The sequence below is a fragment of the Micromys minutus genome (assembly GCF_963924665.1).
Source record: "Micromys minutus genome assembly, chromosome: 19".
In the NCBI taxonomy this organism is placed as follows: Eukaryota; Metazoa; Chordata; class Mammalia; order Rodentia; family Muridae; genus Micromys; species Micromys minutus.
Genome location: NC_137954.1, coordinates 30076412 through 30099133, shown reverse-complemented (window position 1 = coordinate 30099133; position 22722 = coordinate 30076412). Strand labels below are relative to the sequence as shown.

The following is a 22722-nucleotide window of genomic DNA, read 5'->3' as shown; positions in this document are numbered from 1 at the left end:
GTAATGCTTTCTTCTAGATATAATATACGTTCTCAATGAGAGAGGGTATTAACACATGCTATAGACTATGCCATTGACCAATGGTAAACTTATTTTAAAATGACAGTGACTATTGTTACTATTATGAAGTATTTTGATATGGATATGGATTTTTTTCTGTCTGAAAATATGTATAAAGTTGTATTAATATAAGAGTCACACCAATGGGTCTCCTGAAATGAAAAAATCATAGAACAAAGCAAAGCGACCTGAGCCTGGGGATGGTGTCCTGATGCTGTTATAAACCAAATATCTCTGCCAGCTCTTCCAGTGCAATGAGGTACCTCTCATGGGAGCAAAATTATAGCCTGTGACTGTCAGCACTGAAAGCAAAAGGGGCCATATACTCTTTTTGTTTCTTAGGAAAGTGATGGTTAGGTGAGTTTATCCCAGTAGAAAATTAGAGATTAGAGCTGCTCTTCATGTATGACTTTGGAAAGCCACAAAGTCACCGAAGCCTCTCCTGCACAGTGCCCATGACACCTAGGGCCCATTTGCACAGTCTGAAACAAGATTGGGATGTATCAGGATTGCACAGTGGTTGAAGTCCTTCATTCCAAAAGCAGAAGTCATCAACTACAAGAGGTTGTACATGCGGATTCACATCTGAATAGACTCGGAAAGTGATGGACCCCTGTTGTAGGCACTGCTCCTGGATACTATGGATTAGATTTCTTTAATGGCACGAATTCAAATCTACTCACACAGTCCACAGAAGGACACTGAAAGCAGGATGTAGAAAGAACAGGAAGGAGCTCAGAGCCACTGAGGCAGAGGGAAAGCTGCGCAGCTGATTGAAGCAATGGATAGTTCTATGAAGCTCAGCCCCACAGATGTAGAGCTTCCACCCCTTTTCTTAACCCTGTCATCCCTTCCTCCAAGATCGGGAATCCCAAAGAGAAAGGTGGAATGGGCTCTCCTTGGACTCCATTCCCATTGACCCAGACAAGTAGACACTCAGAGACATCAGACATTGAGAAGTCGGACCCATCATGATTAGTCTTAAAAGAATAGAGTGTGAAGAATGGGTTTATATTTGGAAGTTTGCTAAAAATGTAAAATTTAGTTGGAAGAATTGTTCACATTCGATTTGTGCTAATGTGTATGTACATACACGTTAAGCACACACGACTACTTGACCTGTGAGTGAAAGTTTGTGCCACTGTCAAAGTATTAAGATGGTGTTAGAGTATAAGCTGGCTTTTATCACAGACCTCTTATAAATTAATTTAAAGTTCCCTGCAGCTTGTGCAGAAACATTAATTTCCCCGGTGTCAGCCAGCCTTGTAATTGGCTTGTGATGTATTTTTAATGATATTTATTATCTTTCAAGTGTTTCTAGAAAACTAAATGAGACATGTAATTTAATTTGATATAAATCTTGTTGGAAATTTTCTATATCTTTATGAATACCACCATTGTATAGAGAAACATTTATTGTCCTTGATTTAAATTTTCATTTGCTATATAGAACAGTGGACATTTGACATGTTCTAAAGACATATATGGGGTTAGCAGTACCTACAACAGGGCCCTATTACTTCCCAGATTTATAAAATGAAAACATGACTGCAAATATGAATTCAATTTAAGATCTCTTACACAATGCATTCTTTAACATTGGTTTATCTTTGGTTTCTAATGAAATTATACTAAATGTGAAAATAATCTCACATAGTTGGCTAAAGCTTCATATGATTTCAGGTTCATAGTCATTCACATTTCTGAAGTAAACTAATATTCAAAAGGTGACTATTGCTTGATTTTCTCTATGATCCTTCTGCCTTGGTTGCCAAGGGAACCATTTTAAAACTCAGCTTCATCTGAGTCTGCCCAGCTGTATGGTTCTTAATTTTGGTTTTAGCTAGTGTTTTTCCATTCTCATGAAACTCATGTGCTTCGAGACAGAGGGCTAAAGGGTCAGCATAAGATGGCTTATTTCTTACTCAATCGTTTCCTTTTCCGTTAGAAAGGCTGCTCTTGTTTTCTGAAGCTCAAGCTTCTGAGATTTTGTTCAGTGGAACTCCTCCTGATGAAAGGCTGAATTAAATCTGTCACACGACCACAGGGTGACAGCTGTGGCTATCCATGCAGCTGTTAGGGCTCTCTCCAATCTTCCCATTTGTTTTAAACACAAATAGAGGAGAAGCTGACTCCACACTGATCTCATTAAAGCCAAAGAACCCTGGATTCTCTTAGTTTCTAAAGAACTCTTGTGCATTTGGACCTTTTATTTCTTTTAATAAATTTAACACCCCCCCACCTCTTTCTTTATCCAGGGTTTCATCATGTAACACTAGGTAGTCTTAGAACTCACAGTGTCGACCACGCAGTCCTTGAACACATTGAAATCTACCTGCCTCTGTCTCCCAAGTGTGGACCCTTATGCCTTACTAACTTGTCTTGATAACACAGAAGTTCATTTGGTACTTTTTGTTTATTTTTCAGTCGTTATGTGTATTTGTGTTTTGCTTTTGTGTATGTCTGTGAACCCCAAGTGTGCGGTGTGTGTAGAGGTGAGTAGGGAATATTAGATCCCCGGAACTGAAGATACAAACCACTGTCAAGGACAATGTGGGTATTAAACTTGGGCCCTCTGGAAAACCAGCCAGTGCTCTTAACCACTGTGCCATCTCTCCAGCCAAACACTAAAATTAGTAGACGACTATATTCTGTGTAAAATGGTCTGATGAACTAAATATAGACATGACTGTGATGATGTTGATTATTTTAAGATTCTTCTAAATAGGCTATGGTTGGTCACTGGGAGCTCTTCGCTTTTCTGGATTCTCTTGAGTGCTAGTAGAGTCTACTGTAGTGGTTCTTAAGTAAATTGTTATTTTTGATTGTTTTCCTGTATCATTGGTAATATGAGTTTCATATTAGTTTAACACACTGAAAAAGGCATTCATATATGATGACGTGTTATGTCAGTAGATCACAGGATATGAAAGCAAAACTTCAGAAATGTAGAAATCACTGGTGGGGGGGATCAAAGAAGACTGGCAAGTCCCAGGTAACATCACAGGATGCTCAGGGTGACACAGAAAGATCATGAAACTTCTCAAGCAGAGGAGAAACTCTATTAATACCATTTCTTTGAAAAGACTAGGTTTTTGTGAGAACCAGGCAATAGCTAAAGTAGAACAAGAGAGGTAGGGTAGAGTGATCCAATAGGGAGTCTCAAAGTTTCCCGTCTCCCGATTATACTTCCATTTTAGAAGCCAGGCTTGAGTGTGATACCTCCAAATACAAAAGGTTAACTATAGACACCATTATGCTTCCTGATTCTGTCTGCCTTGCCCTGTCCACAACTCCCTGCAATAGAGAGATTCATTTCTATTTGTGTACCTTAGAGCTACAGAATAAAATTCAAAGCATAGATTTTACAATATTGATTTTTCCCCGGAAGTTTGGATCTGCAAAGCTAATTGGTTTAATATTGAGCCAATTATGAATCTAATGGTTTTCTTGTGATCTGAATGTGCAAATAAAAAATATATATCTTCCAGGCTATGTTTTCAGGGGCTGGGGGGGGGCAGACTCTGAAAGCCATGCTGAATTGGAAATAGGCATATCTAGAAAGCTCACTTTCCTTTCCTAAAGGGCATCAGAGAGGACCAGATCCCTTTTCATGCAAGTTTATTCATTTTTTTTACTTTGATTATAATTCATTTTAATAGGATTTTAAGAGAAATTTATATAACAAATGTAAAATATATAATACATATCTTGGTAAATGAAAGATTCAGTGTTCTTTGTATGGTGGCTAGTTGGTTGGTCTTGATTTAAGTATAAGGTGTTGGGTAGAATAATTTTTAAATAAAACACATCTATATCTTGCTGCTATTTATTTAGTGGTTCATCTACTATGTTGACATATCTTATCTGCTTGATCTTTACAACAACAAGCCCTTTTATCCACCCTGATTAACTTCAGCCAAGATTCCAATGGCTTGCTGGAGTCTTGGAGCTGGTAGGTATGGAATTCTAAAACTAGAGTTTGCAATTGGAATCCTTTGCTACAAACATCATTTCAGGACAGTGTGTAAGTAACTCACCAGATGTTTGTGGCTCCCTACAAAGCTAAAAATAGTTCAGTTATTAAATCGTTAATTGTGCTTCTCTGTGTTGCTGGCATGAGCTTCTAGAACCACATGCCCAATCTGTAATTATTTTCTCTGGCCTCTTTTCCCCAGTGTTTTGTGTATCTTTTGTTGTAATTACTTGAATCTGTTAGTGGTTGAAATTCTATGTGAAGCCCCACTGTGATATTTCTGGGCTTCCTCTCTGGTGGATTTTCAAAGGGTAAACAATTTTAAAATCAAATAACTCCCCAGTGTTTAATGAAGGCTTGATTCTTTTGAAGAACCAAGTTCATCCTTTTACCATGATGAAAGCAACACATGTTCATCCCAAAACATAAAAACAACAACATCCTAAATATTCCAGTACCACCCAAATGCAATAAGATAATGATCTTTGAATTTATGTAATTAGTGTCCTTTAGAGTTTTAAAGTCTGTGTAGTTATTCTATTACATAATATTTATTCCAATCTTTATTGAATGATAATAAATGAGCATTTCTGTAAGCTATGTAAAGTTTTATTATAAACTATATGAAAACCAATTTTAAGTAGTGTTCATTGTTTTATAGGCTTTGTCTCATAATTTCTGAATCAGGTCATGTCCTGGCAGCCTAATGACTTCTTAGAAACCTAGGTAGTACAGATTGCAGTTCTAATCCCTCTGTGTGGATCTACAAATATCACCCAGATTTCCTTGATGATAATCTCACTTTCTGAGATAGTACCTCTGTTCTTCCTTTTGAAGCAACACTTGACCATGGGCCTTAGCTTATCTGTAGGTTTTCAGCAACAAAAACCCCAGTTATATGCAAAATATTGACAGCTCACTAATTCTTATGAAGCACGTAAGAATTTAGAAAACCCATGGCATATAGCATACAGTTCCCCATTGATTTATACCAGACCCTCTCCTAGTCTTAATGTCACTTCTAAAGCACCTTACACACATTTCTTCTTTCTCCATTACCTATGAATCTCAACAATTAGCTCTTTTAGAAGGCTATGCTTTAGTGTCTTCACTGGCTAGGACTGGCCACCGTCAACCTTACATTTTTTTTTTTTTTTGTCATCTTCAGATGAAGTTGAATACATTTATCCATCTTGTAAGGAAGATAATGTTACAGAGACATTCTTATATACATCTTCGATTTTACATGTGTTTATTTCCCTCACATAGAATCTAGGTTATCCCTGGATCTGGAAGAAGGGATAGATACATAATTATAAAACACATGTTTATTGAATGTGTCTATATACATTACAAGTACATTACAGGTGCTTTCAATCTACCACAAGAAAAAGAATGATAAACCAGTTTTTAGCCACCTAATATTTAAGAAAACAGTATTATAGACTGAGCATTAGTCTAAGAAGTACAACATCATTCATTCTCCAAGGTAGCCTCTACAAAGTCATTTTACAAACATGTAAACTACAGCAGGAGGTGTTCAATCACCATGCACAAAATCTCATAGCTCATGGGGGTGAAGCAATCATTCTCACTGGTTTGTCATAGAAGGCCTACACCACATCCTCCCATAGACTTTCAACTGAGCTAAAACAAGGCTAGATAAGCTAGGTTAATTTCTAGTTGTACTGTGCTTTTTTATTCTGGAGAAAAGTTGGCAATTTAACCATATTTCAAATGGTTATTTTCTTCAGCCTCATTTCTTTACCCAATTGCTTTTGAGTTGCTCTGTTGAAAAGAATATAGATGTTTGGGCTGCTATCTTTTACTCTAGAAATAAAAAAACCCCAGTTACGAAATGAACAGTGTACTTCTTTCAGGCCAACTAAATAGTCTTGACAGACTAGACTGTTAACATGTCAGCTTCAGGATGGGCTTAGACATTATGTTAGCACACCATTAGAAGTTGTGGGTAAGTACAGAGGAAGAAAGCTTTTGTTTTACAACAGGAGCCCATTCAAAAGCTGTGAAGTTGATTTGGAAGGGAGCTGTGGATTTGGGGGACCAGATCAAACAAATCTCTTAATAGTATATAATAAGACTGGGTCTGTTACCACTGTAGAGCAACATTCCCTGCTGCATAACAACAGGTGCTGGTGGTGGGTGCTTTTCCCAGGCCAGTGACTTTAGAATGGTTAATGAAATTCATTACTCATTTACAAGAAAGAGTAAGAGTAAAAAAGGACCATAAAAACCCAATTCAATTAAGGGTAATCTTGGCATTTGCCTTATCCCACTTGGTGCACTTCCAAAAGAAACTGGCCCATTAAATTCAGGAGGGACAACTCAATCCTTGTTAAAGCCATAAATTGGTGCTGCTCACTTCCCAGTTCTACTCAATGTCTCTATGGAGACCCAAGAGTGAAAAAGAACTGATCCCACCACCTTCCAGTGTGAGTGTGCCTTTCTCTTTGAACAAGATGTTGAGCAGATAGGTCCCTGGCTTTAGACACAACTGCTGCCTGTCTACCCTTGGGCTGTCCCCTACAAGAGACACAAAAGTCTCCATGCAGGCTTTGTCAAATTTCTCAGTTTCTAAGTGGTAGAATATCTATTAGTGCTGTTTGGGTTGTTTGCTTGTAACAGAGTCTTTTGTATCTTTTCAAGTCACCAACCTAGCTTAGGATGACCTTGAACCCTGTTCCTTCTACCTCTATCACCCAATTGCTAAGATTATATGTTTGTATCACTATATCTAGCCTATGCAGTAGTGAGGATGGAATGCATGTCTTCACACATGTTCAGCAAGGATTCCACCAACTAAGATCTATCTCTTGCCATCTTAATGCAATTTACTTGCAAAAATCATATTTTAAAAACTAAAACTAGTGGGGTATCAAGTGTGTGTGCTCATTAAGAAAATCCCTGAAAAGACAAAAGTTTACTAATGTATCCCTCAGTCAAAGATTACTGAACACATATTCTAGATTTGAATGTCAAAATAATCTCAATGCCATATCTAATCTCAATGCAAAATAATCTCAATGGAATAAGAAAGAACTGAGGACTATCATTATGATGTCCCTGATGTGCTGATACATAAAAATATGTCTTTGCAAATGTTTGCAGTCTATATAATACTTTACTGTTCTATCAATAACAGTTTATGGTTTGATTTGTAAATTGTTTATGGAACTCTGATGTACCTACTGTAAAAACTTGAATTACATTAATTTTAGCTCAAGTTTGTATTACAGTGAAAAGTCTTCTCTGAAATGTCCTTTTGCCTCCAGTTTCTTCTTTATGCATGCTTGAGAGGAGTGTGGCTGTGTACAGGTGTGTATGAACATGTATGCATGTGAAGGACAAGGACAATGTCAGATGTGAACCTCAGGGATACCCATCATCTCCTTTGAGACAAGATGTGTTACTGGGCTCAGTGATTGCCAGTGATCCTCCTATCCTTACTACCCTCAAGTAGAGATTGCAAGAAGGCAACCAGTATTATATTCAGTACTTTCCTCTTTTTTTATTGGATATGTTTTATTTATATAACCCTTTCCTGGTTTCCTTTCCATACCCCCTATCCCATATCTCCTCTCCCTGCTTCTATAAGGGTGTTTATTCACCCAACCCCTCCTGCCTCCCCGCTTTGACATTCTCATATACTGAGGCATCAAGCCTTAGCAGGACCAAGGGCTTTTCCTTCCCATTGATACCCAACAAGGCCATTTTCTGCTACATGTGCATCTGGAACCATTGGTTCATCCATGAGTACTCTTTGGATAAACGTTTAGTACCTGGGAGCTCTAGTTGGTTATACCCAGCACTTTTAACGTAGCTTCAGGGGTCAAACTCGGGACCTAGTGTTGCAAGACAGGCACTTTATTTAGTAAACCAACTCCTTAGCCCCACTTTCTGAATTAACATGCAAGTTCTGGACTAATGAGAAATAACATTTGAAAAAAATGGGACAAGATAGTAGAAACCCACTCCTGACAAGCTGTTTTCCTTTACACCGCCAGGTTACAATGCACTCACACTCTGGCACTCCTGTTCATGCTGGGCTCAGAAGAGAAACAGAGAAAGGTGTTAGCAACCATTCCACAGGCCATTTCAGAGAGTACTGACTAGACCTGCATTCTTCGAAGTTGAAACCAATGGAAGAAAGGGATGTGAATCACTCACCCTATCTGTTGGTTTCAGCATACAGTTTTGTTTTGATTTTATGTGTTTTATATACATATTAATGTAAGGTCAAAGGGAGAGACAGAAAAACAAAATGGATGACAGCAGACAGATGGAGAGAGGAAGAGAGTCGAGGGGGGGGTATCCTTGAAGGTCTAAGAAGATAGTTCAGGACCAGGGAAAATACAGAGAACTGATTTCTGTGGCTACCCTGGAGTGAAATCCAACCACTTAAACACATTCATTACCTGCATAGTTTCTTCATGCTCACCCATTTTCACCACAGTGCACCTCTCATAGTTCAATTGTTCTATCCTAGTAGAGACTGACCCTGCTTCTCTCTGTAGAGGCAAAGAAGCTCAGAGCCAAACAATCCTGACACGAGATCTGTGCTTCACTGACAACAAAGACAGCCTGCAATAATTTGATCCCTAGCAGGTTGCCAACATTTGCAAACTGACTTAAGTAGGACTCACAATGTATCAGACTCAGAACAAGCTGTGTGGATCATTGTCATAACACTATACCGAGTAAGCAGCCCTTTCTAGTGTGGAAAAGATCAAGTCTACATGAACATCTCTCCCGTCCTCATCAGTACAAGCAGATTGAATTACTCAAGGAGCTGTCAGGTATTTTAGGGTCTCCTCACTTTATTTCAAATCTGGAAATAATTACTGTGCAGTTCTGTGGCTTTGTCCCAAATTCCTGGTGTCTGTATGGGACCTTAATGGAAGGACCATGTGATGTCATGTGATACTAGCACTTCAAGGACAGCTAAAAATTGAAACTGAAGCAGTCACAGAGAAGAAGCAAGATGATACACATAATGGTTAACACTGTTTTGTTCTGTTTTGTTTTATTTCCCACAGCAGGAAAAGCCCAGGCTTTTGGAGCCTTTGGATTATGAAACTGTCATTGAAGAACTTGAAAAGACCTATCGGGATGATCCTCTTCAGGACCTTCTGTTCTTCCCCAGTGATGACTTCTCAGTAAGTATCCTCATGTCCTTCTTCCTTCCTATGGCTACCCTGTCTCACATCACTGCAGCAAAACACTGGTTCCAGTAATAGAATAAAGCAAGGGCTTCCCAAGCTTGAAGGAACAAATGAGACACTCAACAGTAGACAGAAAGAACCAGAGCAATAGTACTCAGTACTTCAGAGTTCTTCAATGTCCCAGGCTCTCTCCACAGCCTTCTTTTGACTTGGAGAGTGCTCCTTCCCTAACTAAAAGATTCTACAGAACAGAAATCATCTAAAGATGAAAGCATACAAAAGAATTGGTACAAAAGAGGCAATTGTTGAAAACCACCATGAATCTTAATTCAGGAGATGATGAGGCTTAGGCTCAAAACAAGAACATCTTTGTGGAATGATTTACGATGTTCCATTTAGGACAGGACACTTGAGATGCTCCTGAGGTTAGTAGAGAAAATGAATGTATGAAAAGGAGGAAAAGACCATTTAGTCCAGAGATTACCGCGCAAGAAGGAGGAAATGAATCCATTTCCCCAGAACCGACATAGAGATAGATGTCTGGTACATAGCACATACCCAGTGCTGGGTAGATAGAAACAGGAAGATTCTAGGAGCTTGATGCCCAGGCTAACCTTATCAGCCAGCTTCAGGTCAGTGAGACAGACCTAGAGAGAAGGAAAAATAATTAATATTGAAGATAAGGATGATAATGTTGTGGGTAATGAACATTAGTATGCCCCAAGTATTTAATTACACTACTTGTACTCATTTGGAACATTGGAACACTGTTAGTAAATGACTTTGCAGACTCAGGTTGCCCTGGGCAGTTGGTAACTTTTTCCAGTTTGTTCCTAAGACAAAGGTAGTCTTAGACCTTTCAGACTTCAACATTCTGAATGAGAAGGCAGCTGGAGGATAACCCTGAAGGGCAGGCTGTGTCCTTGGGTTTCTCCATCAGGGAGTAGGGGCCTAGTTTCCACAATTTGCTGAGACAGTTTCAGCATCCTCTCTCACCCCTGAGGACAGATACAGCTTCTGGCTTCAAGGTTTTTTGTTTTGTTTTTGTTGTTTTGGTGTTGGTTTTGATTTGTTTGTTTGATAGTTTGTTTGTTGTCCTTCATGGATTTAGAAAAAAAGAAGTTACAGGACAATTGATAGGCCTACAGATGTGGCTAAGTGGATAGAGCGCTTGCCTGTAGTGCTTGAGGGCCTGTGTCTGATAGACTGCAAAAAGGAACAGGAACAGAGGAGATGAAATTAGGACTTTACTGTTGCAAGTGTTGGTAACACTGGAAAAAAGGAAGGAGATGCAGGTATGAGAAAAAGAACTCTTCCAGCCTGGTTTGTTGATATTTAAAATGGCTTCCACTTACTGTTTATCTCTGTAGATCTCATTTCTGTGGTTGGACTGGGACTTGAACTGCAACATGAAATTGAACTACCTTCTTCCTCTTCTTCTTCTTCTTCTTTTTTTAAATTCCACATCCTTATTTTGATTCTTTAGCCTGAAGATATACTGACCCCAAAAGCCTTTCTGTCAGATAACATCCAAATTCATGAATCTCATAGCATCTTTTCTTCCAGCGTAATCACCCAGAAATATGTCAGGTACCACTTCCAGAGACCCCGCAACACAGAGAGAGTGGGGTGCCCTGGTGGACTTCGTGTTGCTCTGAATTTGAACTCCACTCTTGTCATTTGTTCACCCTCAGTTAAACACTGTTTCTGACTCTTTCCTTCCTTTGCCATCCCTGGCAGTATAAACAGAGCCTTTAGTAGTATGTTATTTATTTCCCCACTCCAATCAGTCCACAGAACTCTTTTGTCTTGTGCACATTCAAACCCCATGTGTGGTTCCTTATTGCCTTTTTGATGATGGTGTAAGACCAACTAGGTGGACCAGTGAGGAAAGGGGCTTTCTTCCAAGTCTGAGGACCCTAGATAGAGTCCCAAAATACATCCCATGGAAGGAGAGAACACTTTCCCACAGGGAGTCTTCTGAACTCTGATCCCAGTCTACTTTATCCTCACAGTCACTTTCCAGCCCACCAGAGTCAAATACCAGCACTATTTCCACCCTGCTATTCCCACACACATCCATAACTATATTCTTTATGTATCCAGTAAGTATAAAACACTGACTAGTTTTCTAATATGTTGTTCTCAATTAAGAGACAGCAATGAATGAACAGAAATGGTCTTGGTTCTAAGGATACTGGGCATCTTACTGATATGAGGAAAAGATGATAAAACTGATCAGCAAATTAATTAAGAAAATAAAGAATATTTCTGAAGGTAAAAATAAGGCAATGTGATGAAAACTGAGTCCCGGGAAGAACTGAGTTAGACTGGGTAACTGGGAAGCTGCGCTGATTGGTGGCATTCGAGCTGAGCTTGGATTACTCCAGGAGAAGCAGACACACTAAAAGCCAAGGCAGAACAGTTTTGATGCTCTTAGGAGAGTAGGAAGAAGGGTATGATAGTTACCGGGTCAGATGACTGAGATGGCATAAATAATGATCTGAGGCAAAGTTGCCCAGGGATGAGACAAAGCTTTTGTATCTTCTTCTAAACACAAACAGTGAGTCACTGGCCTGTTCCTAGAACAAACAACCAGAGTTTACCACTAACAATACATGTAGCTTTTTTGTGGACAACATGTAATGCTGTTTAGAAATAGCCACAGGCCAGCTGGGAGAAAAGCACCCACTTGAGAGACATACAATGGCTCCTAATCTTATATTCAGAAAATGACATTTCCTAATAACTGAATTTTTATTTGTATTAAGTAATTGGTAATGGGTAGTATTGAATACCACATTGACACAATATTGCCAGGGATTTTAATAACAGTATGGTGAACTTTTCTTACTCTTTCTTGATCCGTTCTCATTCTTTTCTTATGTATCTTGGCTTGGAATTCTAGATCCTATGGGAAGTATACCACCTATTTTTGTATGTTTCATGAACTAAGAATTGTTGACCTAAATAGTTGAAAGGGAAAAAGTCTAGTTGGTAACAAACGAAAGCAATGTGACATGCACCCGTGGTATCCATGAGCCAAGTTTTACTTAAGCACTTGTACTGGTTCATTTGAACATTGTCAGTGCTTTCAAAAACTTTGCAAAGACAGGGCTCTAAGTGGTTGCAGAAGTTTCATGTGGACATCCAGCACTGTCCTAGTTTAATTTCTGTCACCATCATAAGATATCCTGACAGAAAACATCCTAGTGAAGGAAAGGGCTTACAATTCCATTATTGTCCATTACCATGAGGACATCATGGCAGGAACTTACAGCATGACATTGGCAGCCAGGAGCTGGAAATAAATGCCTGGGTCCTCACTTGCTGCTGCTGTTTACACTCAACAAGTCTTCTTTACTCTAGTACAGGTTAGGGTCCAGCTCCTGAAATGACATTGCCTACAATGGACTCAGTCTTTATATATTGATTAGTAGCAATGAAGATAGGCCCTCATAGACATCCCACAGGGCCACCTTGATCATTTTGCATTAAGAATGTTACCAATGGATTCTAGATGTGTCACATTGATACAACACATATCACAGACTCTAAAAACTTATCTTTTGATTCTGCACATACAGTGTGCACATGCACACACTACCCCTGCCCCCATGCATGTGTGCAAAATAGACATAAATCACCCAGATAAAATGTAACTATTTGTTCTGAGCAGTTCTTTTAGGCTTTATATGGAGTACATATACATCTCTAAATTCCCTGACATCATCTACCCCATTCACAGCCTCTCTCATGGGAGTATTGCTCACCACAAAACCAACACACAGTGGTCCTGGAAAGGGCCTCCTTTCCTTGACTCTGCTGGAGGCTTGGGATTCTCTGTAGTGTGTCTGGACAGTTTTTACCCATCTGAGCAGAAGTGGCAATAAAGTGAACAGACTCACCTTAAAGGGTGGAGTATGGATGACCCTATAGCTCCCACCTGTCCTTCCAAACATCAGTAATCAGAATGCTCACTCTTCAGATAAGAAGAGGCAGCTCACTTCCCTTTCTATGGTTCCAAGCACCCACACTTCCTGCCGACATGATTCATCACTTGCTCTGTTTAATCAATATTTATTCAGCACCCACAGGGTGCTGAATATAGAACAATACTTTCTAGAGGAGTCAGACAGACAAGAGAAGCAGGAGTCTTGAATTTTACCAACTCATGCCCTAATATGGATAGTGAGAAAGGCTGATGTTATCACTTGTGGTTAAATACCAAGAAACAGCAACTGTGTCTGGCATTTGATACCTCCAAAAGAAAGCATTTGTCTCGCCATGCAGTGTTCTTACATTGCAGGCATGAACTTTTTGCCTCTTCACTCTGACAGCGTGAGATCCTGCCACCATTTTTGCCTAGCTTCCCAGACTGGCTCTCTGGCAGGTCCTTTGCTTTCTTTAGGGACATAATGTGATTCATTCATATTCACACTTACAGGAAGCCTTCAGTGTCACAAACATATAGTTTCACATATCTATGAAGAGCCTTCCCACATGAAACCCCACCCTTTGCTCTTCTCTCTGCCCCTGACTCCTGATACTCTCTAAGCTCCTGTATGCCAGCCTTGTCACTGCGTCACCATACAGAGCACAAAACTTTCATTCTGTTCTCATACTTAGCAAACACTTTACCTCTGTGGGACCTGAGTTTCTTGACCAGCTGGCCTCTGGGATTCTTCTGTGACTTGGTTGTAAATGTGACCTCTGTAAAGAGGAATTGTGATCTCCAAACTTCTCTCCTCCTGCATCAGATTTACTCTATCACAACACTCCAATGCTTTGCTTTAGAACACCCGTTACTACTTGAAAACATCTCCACTTTTGTTTCCTTGCTTCCTTGCCTTTCTCTCCATGGCTCTAACCTGGCAGGCACTTGACTACTGAGCTGCACCATCACCTTTCAATATTTCTTGTATCACCTTCCAAGCACTCTCTTCTAACCAAACTACAGCTCCACAGCCAAAGGAGACCTTCTTCCCTCATCATTGTAAGAAGCACAGCAACTGATGTAGCACTTGGCACAAAGTAAGAGCAACAATAAATTTAGGGACTGGAAAGAGGGCTCAGTGGTTAAGGTGCTTGCCTCATAAGCATGAGGCCCTGAGTATATAAATACATTAGCAAGCCAAGTATATTTCAGAAGGGCATGGTGGTCTGCTGGGAATTCTTGCCGTAGCTGAGCAATAACAAGCTAGCTATACTGCTGAATACTTCAAGAAATACTGAAGAAGAGCAGTGCAGAATGATTCCTTAGATCAGCCTTTGGTCTTCACATGCATATACATGCATGCAAAACATGCGAATTCACATACATGTACCACACTTACACATGAAAGAAAAAGAAAAAATAAATCATAAAATAAGGTTCATGAATCTTCTTTCAGAAGCCATTGAGTGGTTATTTTAGGAAATAACTTTGATTCTTTGAAAACCTTGGAAATCAAAGGCCATTTGGGAAGTAAAAGTCTTGAGTTAAAAAGGAATAGGGTAATTGCCTCAGCTCGATGATGAGAAAATGAAGGTTAATAAGAAATTCTCCTCTTTGGTACAATTTAACATAATGCCTTTTTTAAAAAAAGACACTGAAAAACTCAGTCCTCTCCTCTCTAGCGACCTCTGTGTCTAGGATAGTGCCTGGTACAGCTGACATCAGCAAAGCGAGCTTTCTCCTTCAGACACTTTAATGTACTAATTTGAATGATTTTTTATCGTAGGAGAAATTAATTCATCTCCATAGATCTAAAACCCAACACTCATGGGCATTAACAAGAATCTGTCAAACTGAGCTAAAGCACTTTTCTTCCTCTTGGTAGAAATGACTGGTCTGCCATGTGGATTCAGGGACCAGACAACATAAACGTCTGCATTACCTCCATCATAACCTTGTACTATGAAAAGCCAGTGTGTACACATGTATTAAATGTCCATTATTTAAAGCCATATACAGTTTCATCACTGATTTGCTATTGTTGATCTTATCTTTACATTTTGAGGTTGGTAGCACTAGAAACAGACCAAATATAGAGTTGGTCATCAGTGTGACTCGAGAAAGTAGCTAAGGGATGTAGAGGGGGAAAAGGAAGCTGAAGAAGACTTTCAAGGACAGAATGAACAATGTGTGATGACTCATAGTAGATATGAAGGTGACAGAGCCATAGACGACTTTCTTGCTGGGCTGAAGATGCAGGAAGCCTGGGATAGAATCACTTAAACAATGGAGTTTAGATGTCTAAAAATGAGGAACACTACAGTCTGCATTTTCCCCACTGCTTTTTTTTTAAACACTGCTCTATTGACATTCAACTTTGAGAACTACCTTTGGTGAGCTCTGTATATATAGCTAGAATGGCAATATGAACAGGAGACAATGCTTGCACTTAAATAGCTGGACTCTCCACCGAGAGAAGGGCTGTATTCAACATCACAGTTCTGTGCAGTCTGTTCAGTGGGTCAAGTAGCCTTGTCAGAGAAGTCACAGCATCTTCTCAGAGCCCATCTTCTTAGTAAGAGTTCAGATTAGTGTTCTGGGACACTCAAGTTCATCTTGTAATTTTCATTGGCGACTGCCAGAACAAGATGGCAGATTTCATCAGGTATCAAGGGCTCACAGTTTTTCATAATATATTTTTAGTGATTGAAAACAACTGGTATTTGGGGACTTCCAGACTTTACCACATAGGCCCTTCTAGGAGAGGAAGTTCAAAGACCTTGCTACGGTTAAAGTTACAAAGCAAAAGGTCATGAGTTTTTTGTTTGTTTGTTTTTGTTTTTATCTAAAACATAATATTTTACAGGAATCAAGATCCTTTTAAATCTGTGGCTTTTGAATATGAAAAGCAAACTTTAAGTGGCTCATAATGTCTGTATAAGGACATTGCAATTGTGATTTGAAAGCTAAGTGAATAGCCTGTGTTCTTTCTGAGTTATAATATCCCCACATTCTAATGGAAAGGCCTTTGACCGGTGATGTAAGCAACTGAAGACAAAATTCAACCATAAGCACCTTGATTTTCATTCTTTGTTTCCTTCCAAACAGTATGCTATGTGCCAGATGCTAGCAGAGAAAGTGAGGCCTCCAAGCAGGAGTAAATATTAACTCCTTAAATCTCACTGTGAATTATCTTAAATCTCACTTAAATGCCACCAGAAAGTCAGTGTAGTGTTATTTAACAGCAAACAATGACATTGTGTTATTTCCAGGAAAATGCATGGAACCAGCATCATCCTAAGTCTCACAAAGACAACTGTTGTATGCTTTCTCTCATATTAAATTCAGAGAGGGAAGATGTGAAACGAAAAGGGATCTGTAGGGTATTTAGAAGGGAATGAGAGAATAATGGGAGATAGAGAGGGTGAATATGATCAAAGTATATTGTATACATAAATGGAGTCATTATAATGAATCCTCTCTGAGTACTTAATACATGTTAATTAAAAAGAATAACAAATGAAAATAGGGGCTGGAGAGATGGCTCACCAATTAAGAGCACTGACTGCTCTTCCAAAGGTCCTAAGTTCAAATCCCAGCAACCACATGGTAGCTCACAACCATCTGTAATAAAATCTGATGCCCTCTTCTGGTGTGTCTGTAGACAGCTATAATGTTCATATAAATAAAATAAATAAATCTTTTAAAATAATAAAAATAACAAAATCAGGCTAGTGCTGCAATTATAGCTTAAAGCTTTTTATTTTAAAGATTATCTGTAGAGGCTCTCTGTGTGTTTCACTGTGCCCACAGTGCATGCCTACATGAAGTTTTATACATAAATTTGCACAGAAACATAGCTCCCAATGGAAACAATCCACATTTCTAGCAACTGATAACTAAAGAGAATTTGGCATATCCAACAATAACAAGGAATGGCATGTGTAACCTGCTACAGCTTGGATGAACCTTTACTATGTCATACTATGCCAGCAACAGATTACTGTTCCAAGATTACTTTCCCTGGGGAGATGAAGTGACATCACTCCTTCCTCATAAGACCCAAGGACAAATGAAAATACTATTCTATCCAAGTTTTCCCTTCCCTTGGAGCCAATGAACTTATTGGGCTTAGTTACAGGCCATGAGTGGGAAGGTTTGGTAAGAGCATAGGTGGCCCAAAAGCCACTGAACTAGAAAGTCTCCACACAGCATGGATGATGGCTTCTCCATGGCCACATAGATGGAGCACCTCTCATTATGCATCCCTCCATATACTCTAGAATGTCTGTAAAACCTTTAGGCCATATGTAATTAGGACTGAATCACATAGAAAACACTGGAAGGACTGGCTGTTCTTTTTCTCATTATATGAGAGTAGGTCTGGTCATTAGTGACTCGCTTTGGTAGCTACAGCTGATCTGATGAATATGGGAGATTTTGTTCAGAAAATAGGACTCTGTGTCATCCATATATATACGTTGTTACATCATGACACTTAAATGGAATGTGTAGGGATAGGAAGCAGTTGAGTGATTGGTACTTCTCAGATACTGAGAAGAAGGGAATCTGCTCTGACGACTAGGAAATAGGATTTCGTGAGTTGTGTTGAAAACTTGCTAAATGTAAATGGAGATGAGGGTTGCAGAACTTTAAGTATGCTCAAGACCCACAGGAATTTGCTCTCCAAAGTGTTGTATTCTATGCTAGATCAACTGTATTTTGATAATGCTCTCTTTTGTTTTGAGGAGGTTATTCTAGGCTATGAGATTAGATGTTTAGATAGTCATAGAATAACAATGAATCATTAGAACACATAAATGTTTAAGTGCTGTAAGAGGAATAAATTAGAAACACCAAAGGTATTATATAGAGTATTAAAAAAAATGAACTGCAGTTCATTTGTTTAATTTTATTTCGTGTATATTGGCATTTTTGTCTATATTTATGTTTGTGTGTCACATACATGCAGTGTCCAGAATGCCAGTACTCAGCTTGCTTTCCCTGTTCTATTCACTCAGCTAACCCCAGTCTATCATAAGGTGCCACCCATATTAAAGGTGGTGTTCCTTCCTCAATTAAATCGATCTAGATAATCCTTTTCAGGTTAACTTATCCAGATACACCCTCACAGATAAACAGAGACTCATAAATCCAATAAAGTTGATGATCCAGAATAACCCCCACAGATGCTTCTATACAATAAAACACTCTTTTAAAATGAATGGATGAATCAACCAACTGTATGATCTTGAGATTTAAAATATCTGGTGTCTGGACTTTCTGTAGGATACAGACAGTAAATTGTAGAGTTTAAAAAAGAGATGAGCCTTGGGTGAGCTGTAGTGTGTTCTGTTTGTTTGTTCTTGTGGTTTTGTTTTAAAGGAACTGGTACCTATTTGAAATCTGAGATCTACAGAGAATAAGTTGAGGTTTTCTTGAAAGTTAAAAGACAAATGCCAAGAGCTGCAGTAGTCCCCACACCAATATGGAAGATGAGTTGTGGGATGCACTATGGGAAAGGCATAGAGAGTCAGCCAGGGTAGGCAGGCCACTATGTCAGCACAGTGCCCTTCTGAAAGCACGACAGTCAACACGCTTCTTCCTCAGATTCCCATATGGTGGGCTTAGCATGAAGCTCTGGATCTTACTGATCAAGGGGATACGCTGTTGCAGCACATGCCTTTATGCTGATGGAGCACTTGTTCCTGTCTCTGCTCACATCTTTTCTTAAGCAGAATGTACAGCTGTGCAATTCTCAAAAAAAAAAAAAAAAAAAAAAAAAAAATCAGTGCTCCAAAACACAGAAATGGCAACTACCCAAATCTGTCCATGCTATATGAGCATCAGATTATCACAGGTACTCCAGTAAATCTTCATTAACTCAGGTAACAGTCATTGTTAAAGAAAAGAATGTTTCATCTTTACTTCCTTAGGGAGTAGAAGATCCACCTTGAGTCTAGAACAGTGGCTCTCCACTGGTGGGTTGTGATGCTCTGATGGTCGAATATTGGATGTTCGGCATTATGATTACTGACAGTGGCAAAAAAGAGGCAGTTATGAAGCAGCAATAAAATGATTTTATGGCTAGGGGTCACTACAACATGAGGAACTGTATTAAAGGGTAGCAGCATTAGAAAGGTTGGGAACCACTGGTCTAGAAGATGAATCACAGAAAATGGTGCAGGAGATTCCTCAGTGCTTTGCTGGTCTGAAGGTAAACGACCTTGAACCTCACTGACATACTTAAATAGCCTAATGACTAAGTTGCCATGCTCGACCTTGCTGGATCATCATTGCTCACCACTTATGGATGCAACCTATATGCTATGGTTTTGTCAGAACTATTAGGGACTCCCTTGTAAAGCACAGTGAAGTTATTAAAAAGACATTTTCATGTAGTTAGCAATAAATGAGGAAAAAAGCACAATGGTGCTGCTACTTTCTGAATGTGGTAAAATATATATATATATATATATATATATATATAAAGCAAGCATAGGAAATGTGTCTTCTCCAATAGATCTCAACTTTGGTGCCTTAACCTCCTAAATTATGTGGCGTTTCCTTTTCAATTCACAATTAAGCCAGGACAGACCTTAAGCATGAGTTACTTGTTCTCTCTGGAGCTGCTCACATCTCAGTTAAGACTGATGAATTACCTTAACCAGTCATTGTTTCTGTCCTTGCCTTTAACAGCTAGGACCTACTATAGTTTCTGACATAGGGAGCTTTCTCAGCCCTGGAATAGTAAAAGCAATCCATCCCAGACTTTAGCAGTGGCATTTAACCAACTGAGAAATGGCTCCTGTGCACTTAGGCTGAAGTCTAATCTAGTCATTTTAGCCAGCAGAATGGCTGCTGCCACAAAACCACAGAGGCTACTAGATACAGCATAGAAGGAACTAGAAAGTAACAGGGCTACAGTCAAAGACACTGAATATTGTGTGCCTAAAACTGCAAACACAGGCTTGAGGCCATCAGTTCAGAAGAGTGTTCCTTCCCAAATGCCTGACAATGCATCCCTTATAAAACTCTTGCAACCAGATGAGCAGCTCGGCCAAGTGCCAGTGCTGTCTGAGATCTGTTCCATGCTACTGAACTATACCAATTGTGGAACAGAGCTTTATTAAAGAGAACAGGAAGTCTGTTGTGGCCAAGGCAATTTGTAGTGGTCTGAAAGCAAAGACTTCTCAGAAAGGAAATTCTTTTTAAAAGTATTAATACCCTTAACAAGTAGGACTCTTTATCCTTCTATTTTGAACAAGTTACTTGTGCTCTAACACAAGCACTCTAAACAAATATAAAATAAGTGGAAAGGGACCAATGTTTTGAAAGTTTTAACCTCATGGAGGCCTTTTGGTTGTTTCAGACAAATGTTCCAGTGTTATACTGAGATAGTTAAGCATGTTAGAGCATGCACACGCATGCATAGGCACATTCCCATTTTCATGCTATGTTTGTGTTGTACAAGGTATTTGGCATACACAAAAGTTGCAAAATAATGTCCTAGATTTATCACAGGGTTTTCTGAGTGTGATTCAAGTACAATGATCTTATTTAATAGAGAACAAATCTTGACTAGAGATCACCAGGAATCCTTCAATGCATTATACATCTGAGGAGGTAGATTCCTGACTCTGTGGTGTGATTTTTCATCTCATGTGTTGTATATGGATATTAATTTATGTATTTGCCTATCTTCCTTATGCTAGGTCACTAACAAAATAGCCATATGAGAGCCTATCCTTCCATGTTGAACCCAGATTCAGAAACATACTGTTTTGGGTTTTAACCAACTAAACCAGCTACAAACTCATTCCTTTTTACCAGCCAGGCAGTGATCCTCAGAGAGCAATAAGTGTGTGGTATCACTCTGACCCTTGTTTGGAATCATGACACTCTGCCTCCCACCAGGTTTAAGGGATATTTTAGAACAGCTGAAATTTAATAAATGAAAATTTTTTAAAAAGGAACTAATGCCATCATTTTTTGCAAATAAGAAAAAAATTTTGACACTCTTCTTTAGTTTAACAATACAAATGCATTGTATTTTTTATGTTATAGAAGACAAACTTGTAACCTTAATTTTAATGCTCTTTGAAAACAAAACAAGTGCTTTGTGTATTTGTGAACTGTCTTTCCAAAGTCATTCCTGGGCCAATGGCATCTAAACAAGAATCCTCAAGACTCAATCTAACAGAGGTATTAGTATTTACAGAGAGACTAAAAACAAAGAAGCAACCTGAAGGAGGAAATGTACAAGGAATTAGAAATGATTTAAGTCCAAATATCTATAACCTGACTTCATTGCACTCTACATGGAAACAACTTCCTGGTCTGTCTGCAGACATCTGCCTTATCTACAAGATCTACACTTGCTCTCTTTGTCTATACCGGACTTAAGATGGCAGTCTAGCGCTAGCATCCTCTTTAGGTGCTAAGACGTCCTGAAGCTTTCTGAGCTTTCTCTATCCCTCTACTGCATGCCGAGCATTACTGTCACGGAACAGAGTATGGGGAACATCTTTTCCCCATTATTTTAACCCTCTGATCTTATTAGAGTCCTATGACATTCTTCCTCTTTCACATGTTGAAACCCATACTTCCCATGGGTGTGAGCATGGATATACTCCCAAAGACATTTCCAAATATCATATGCATTCACACTTGCACACGAATATACAGATTGACGTAGTACAAGCACACACATACCACACCCATGAACAACATGCAAACTTAGGGCATCTATACATGCTATAGCAACACACCCTTATGTATAACCACAACCACACACCTGCAGGCACTGTATAGACACACTCATGTGTTACACTAATCACATGAGCTACTGGCCACACCCACACATAGCAGAAACTCTGATGCTCTCATATGCATTGACATGTCCTTTTACTGAGTATATATATATAAACTACATGCATACACTCAGAAAATTCAACAGATAACCAATTAAGTGTTCTATTGAACATTAAGGTTATGACAGTGACAAGAAATTATTTTCTCACATGGGACTAGCACCAGGGATGAACAGAACATTTAAAGAAAATCCCAAGTCTGAGATCAGGAATGATCCATACAACATGCCTATTGCTGGCCAAGCTGGCTGCAGCACCCATGAAATCAGAGGACCAAGCTATAGGTCCCTGGTGTACCCATTTTTCCTAAACAGTGGGTTTTGAGATTCTTACCTGTTTTAACCACTAATCCAGAAACATGTCTTGCATCAGGACCAGTTTAAATAAAGTGTAGTTGGCATGTCAGAAACTCCTAGTAATCATTTATGATTGGGGGAATGTTTGTGTGATATAAAAACTCTCAGTGATTGGTACCATGAGTGGCACTGTCCTAGCCCTTTGCCACATAAACATGAGATCATACAGACAGGATGAAGCCCATGGCCATGATACAAAAACTAGAAAAAACTATAAGCCAAAGACCCGAGACAAAGCAAGTGAAAACAACCTTTCAAGTTCTACTTGAAATGTTTCAAGATGTACTTTACATATTGGTTTATGTGAACCGATTTAATAGAATGCTATTTAAGTAGC

At 39.1% G+C, this 22722-nt stretch overlaps 1 protein-coding gene across 5 annotated transcripts in view; it reads left to right on the top strand.

Moving 5' to 3' along the window:
- DOCK10 (dedicator of cytokinesis 10) overlaps nt 1-22722 on the top strand; it is a gene marked incomplete at both ends in the record, with an annotated part of 250532 nt that overhangs the window by 87667 nt on the left and 140143 nt on the right. For 4 of the 5 annotated variants that reach the window (XM_080932737.1, XM_080932735.1, XM_080932736.1 and 1 more), the window contains one exon: nt 9094-9213. In XM_080932737.1, coding sequence (XP_080788863.1) covers nt 9094-9213 — 120 coding nt within the window. The remainder of the gene's footprint in view (nt 1-9093; nt 9214-22722) is intronic. The other variant, XM_080932739.1, reaches the window with a different exon arrangement.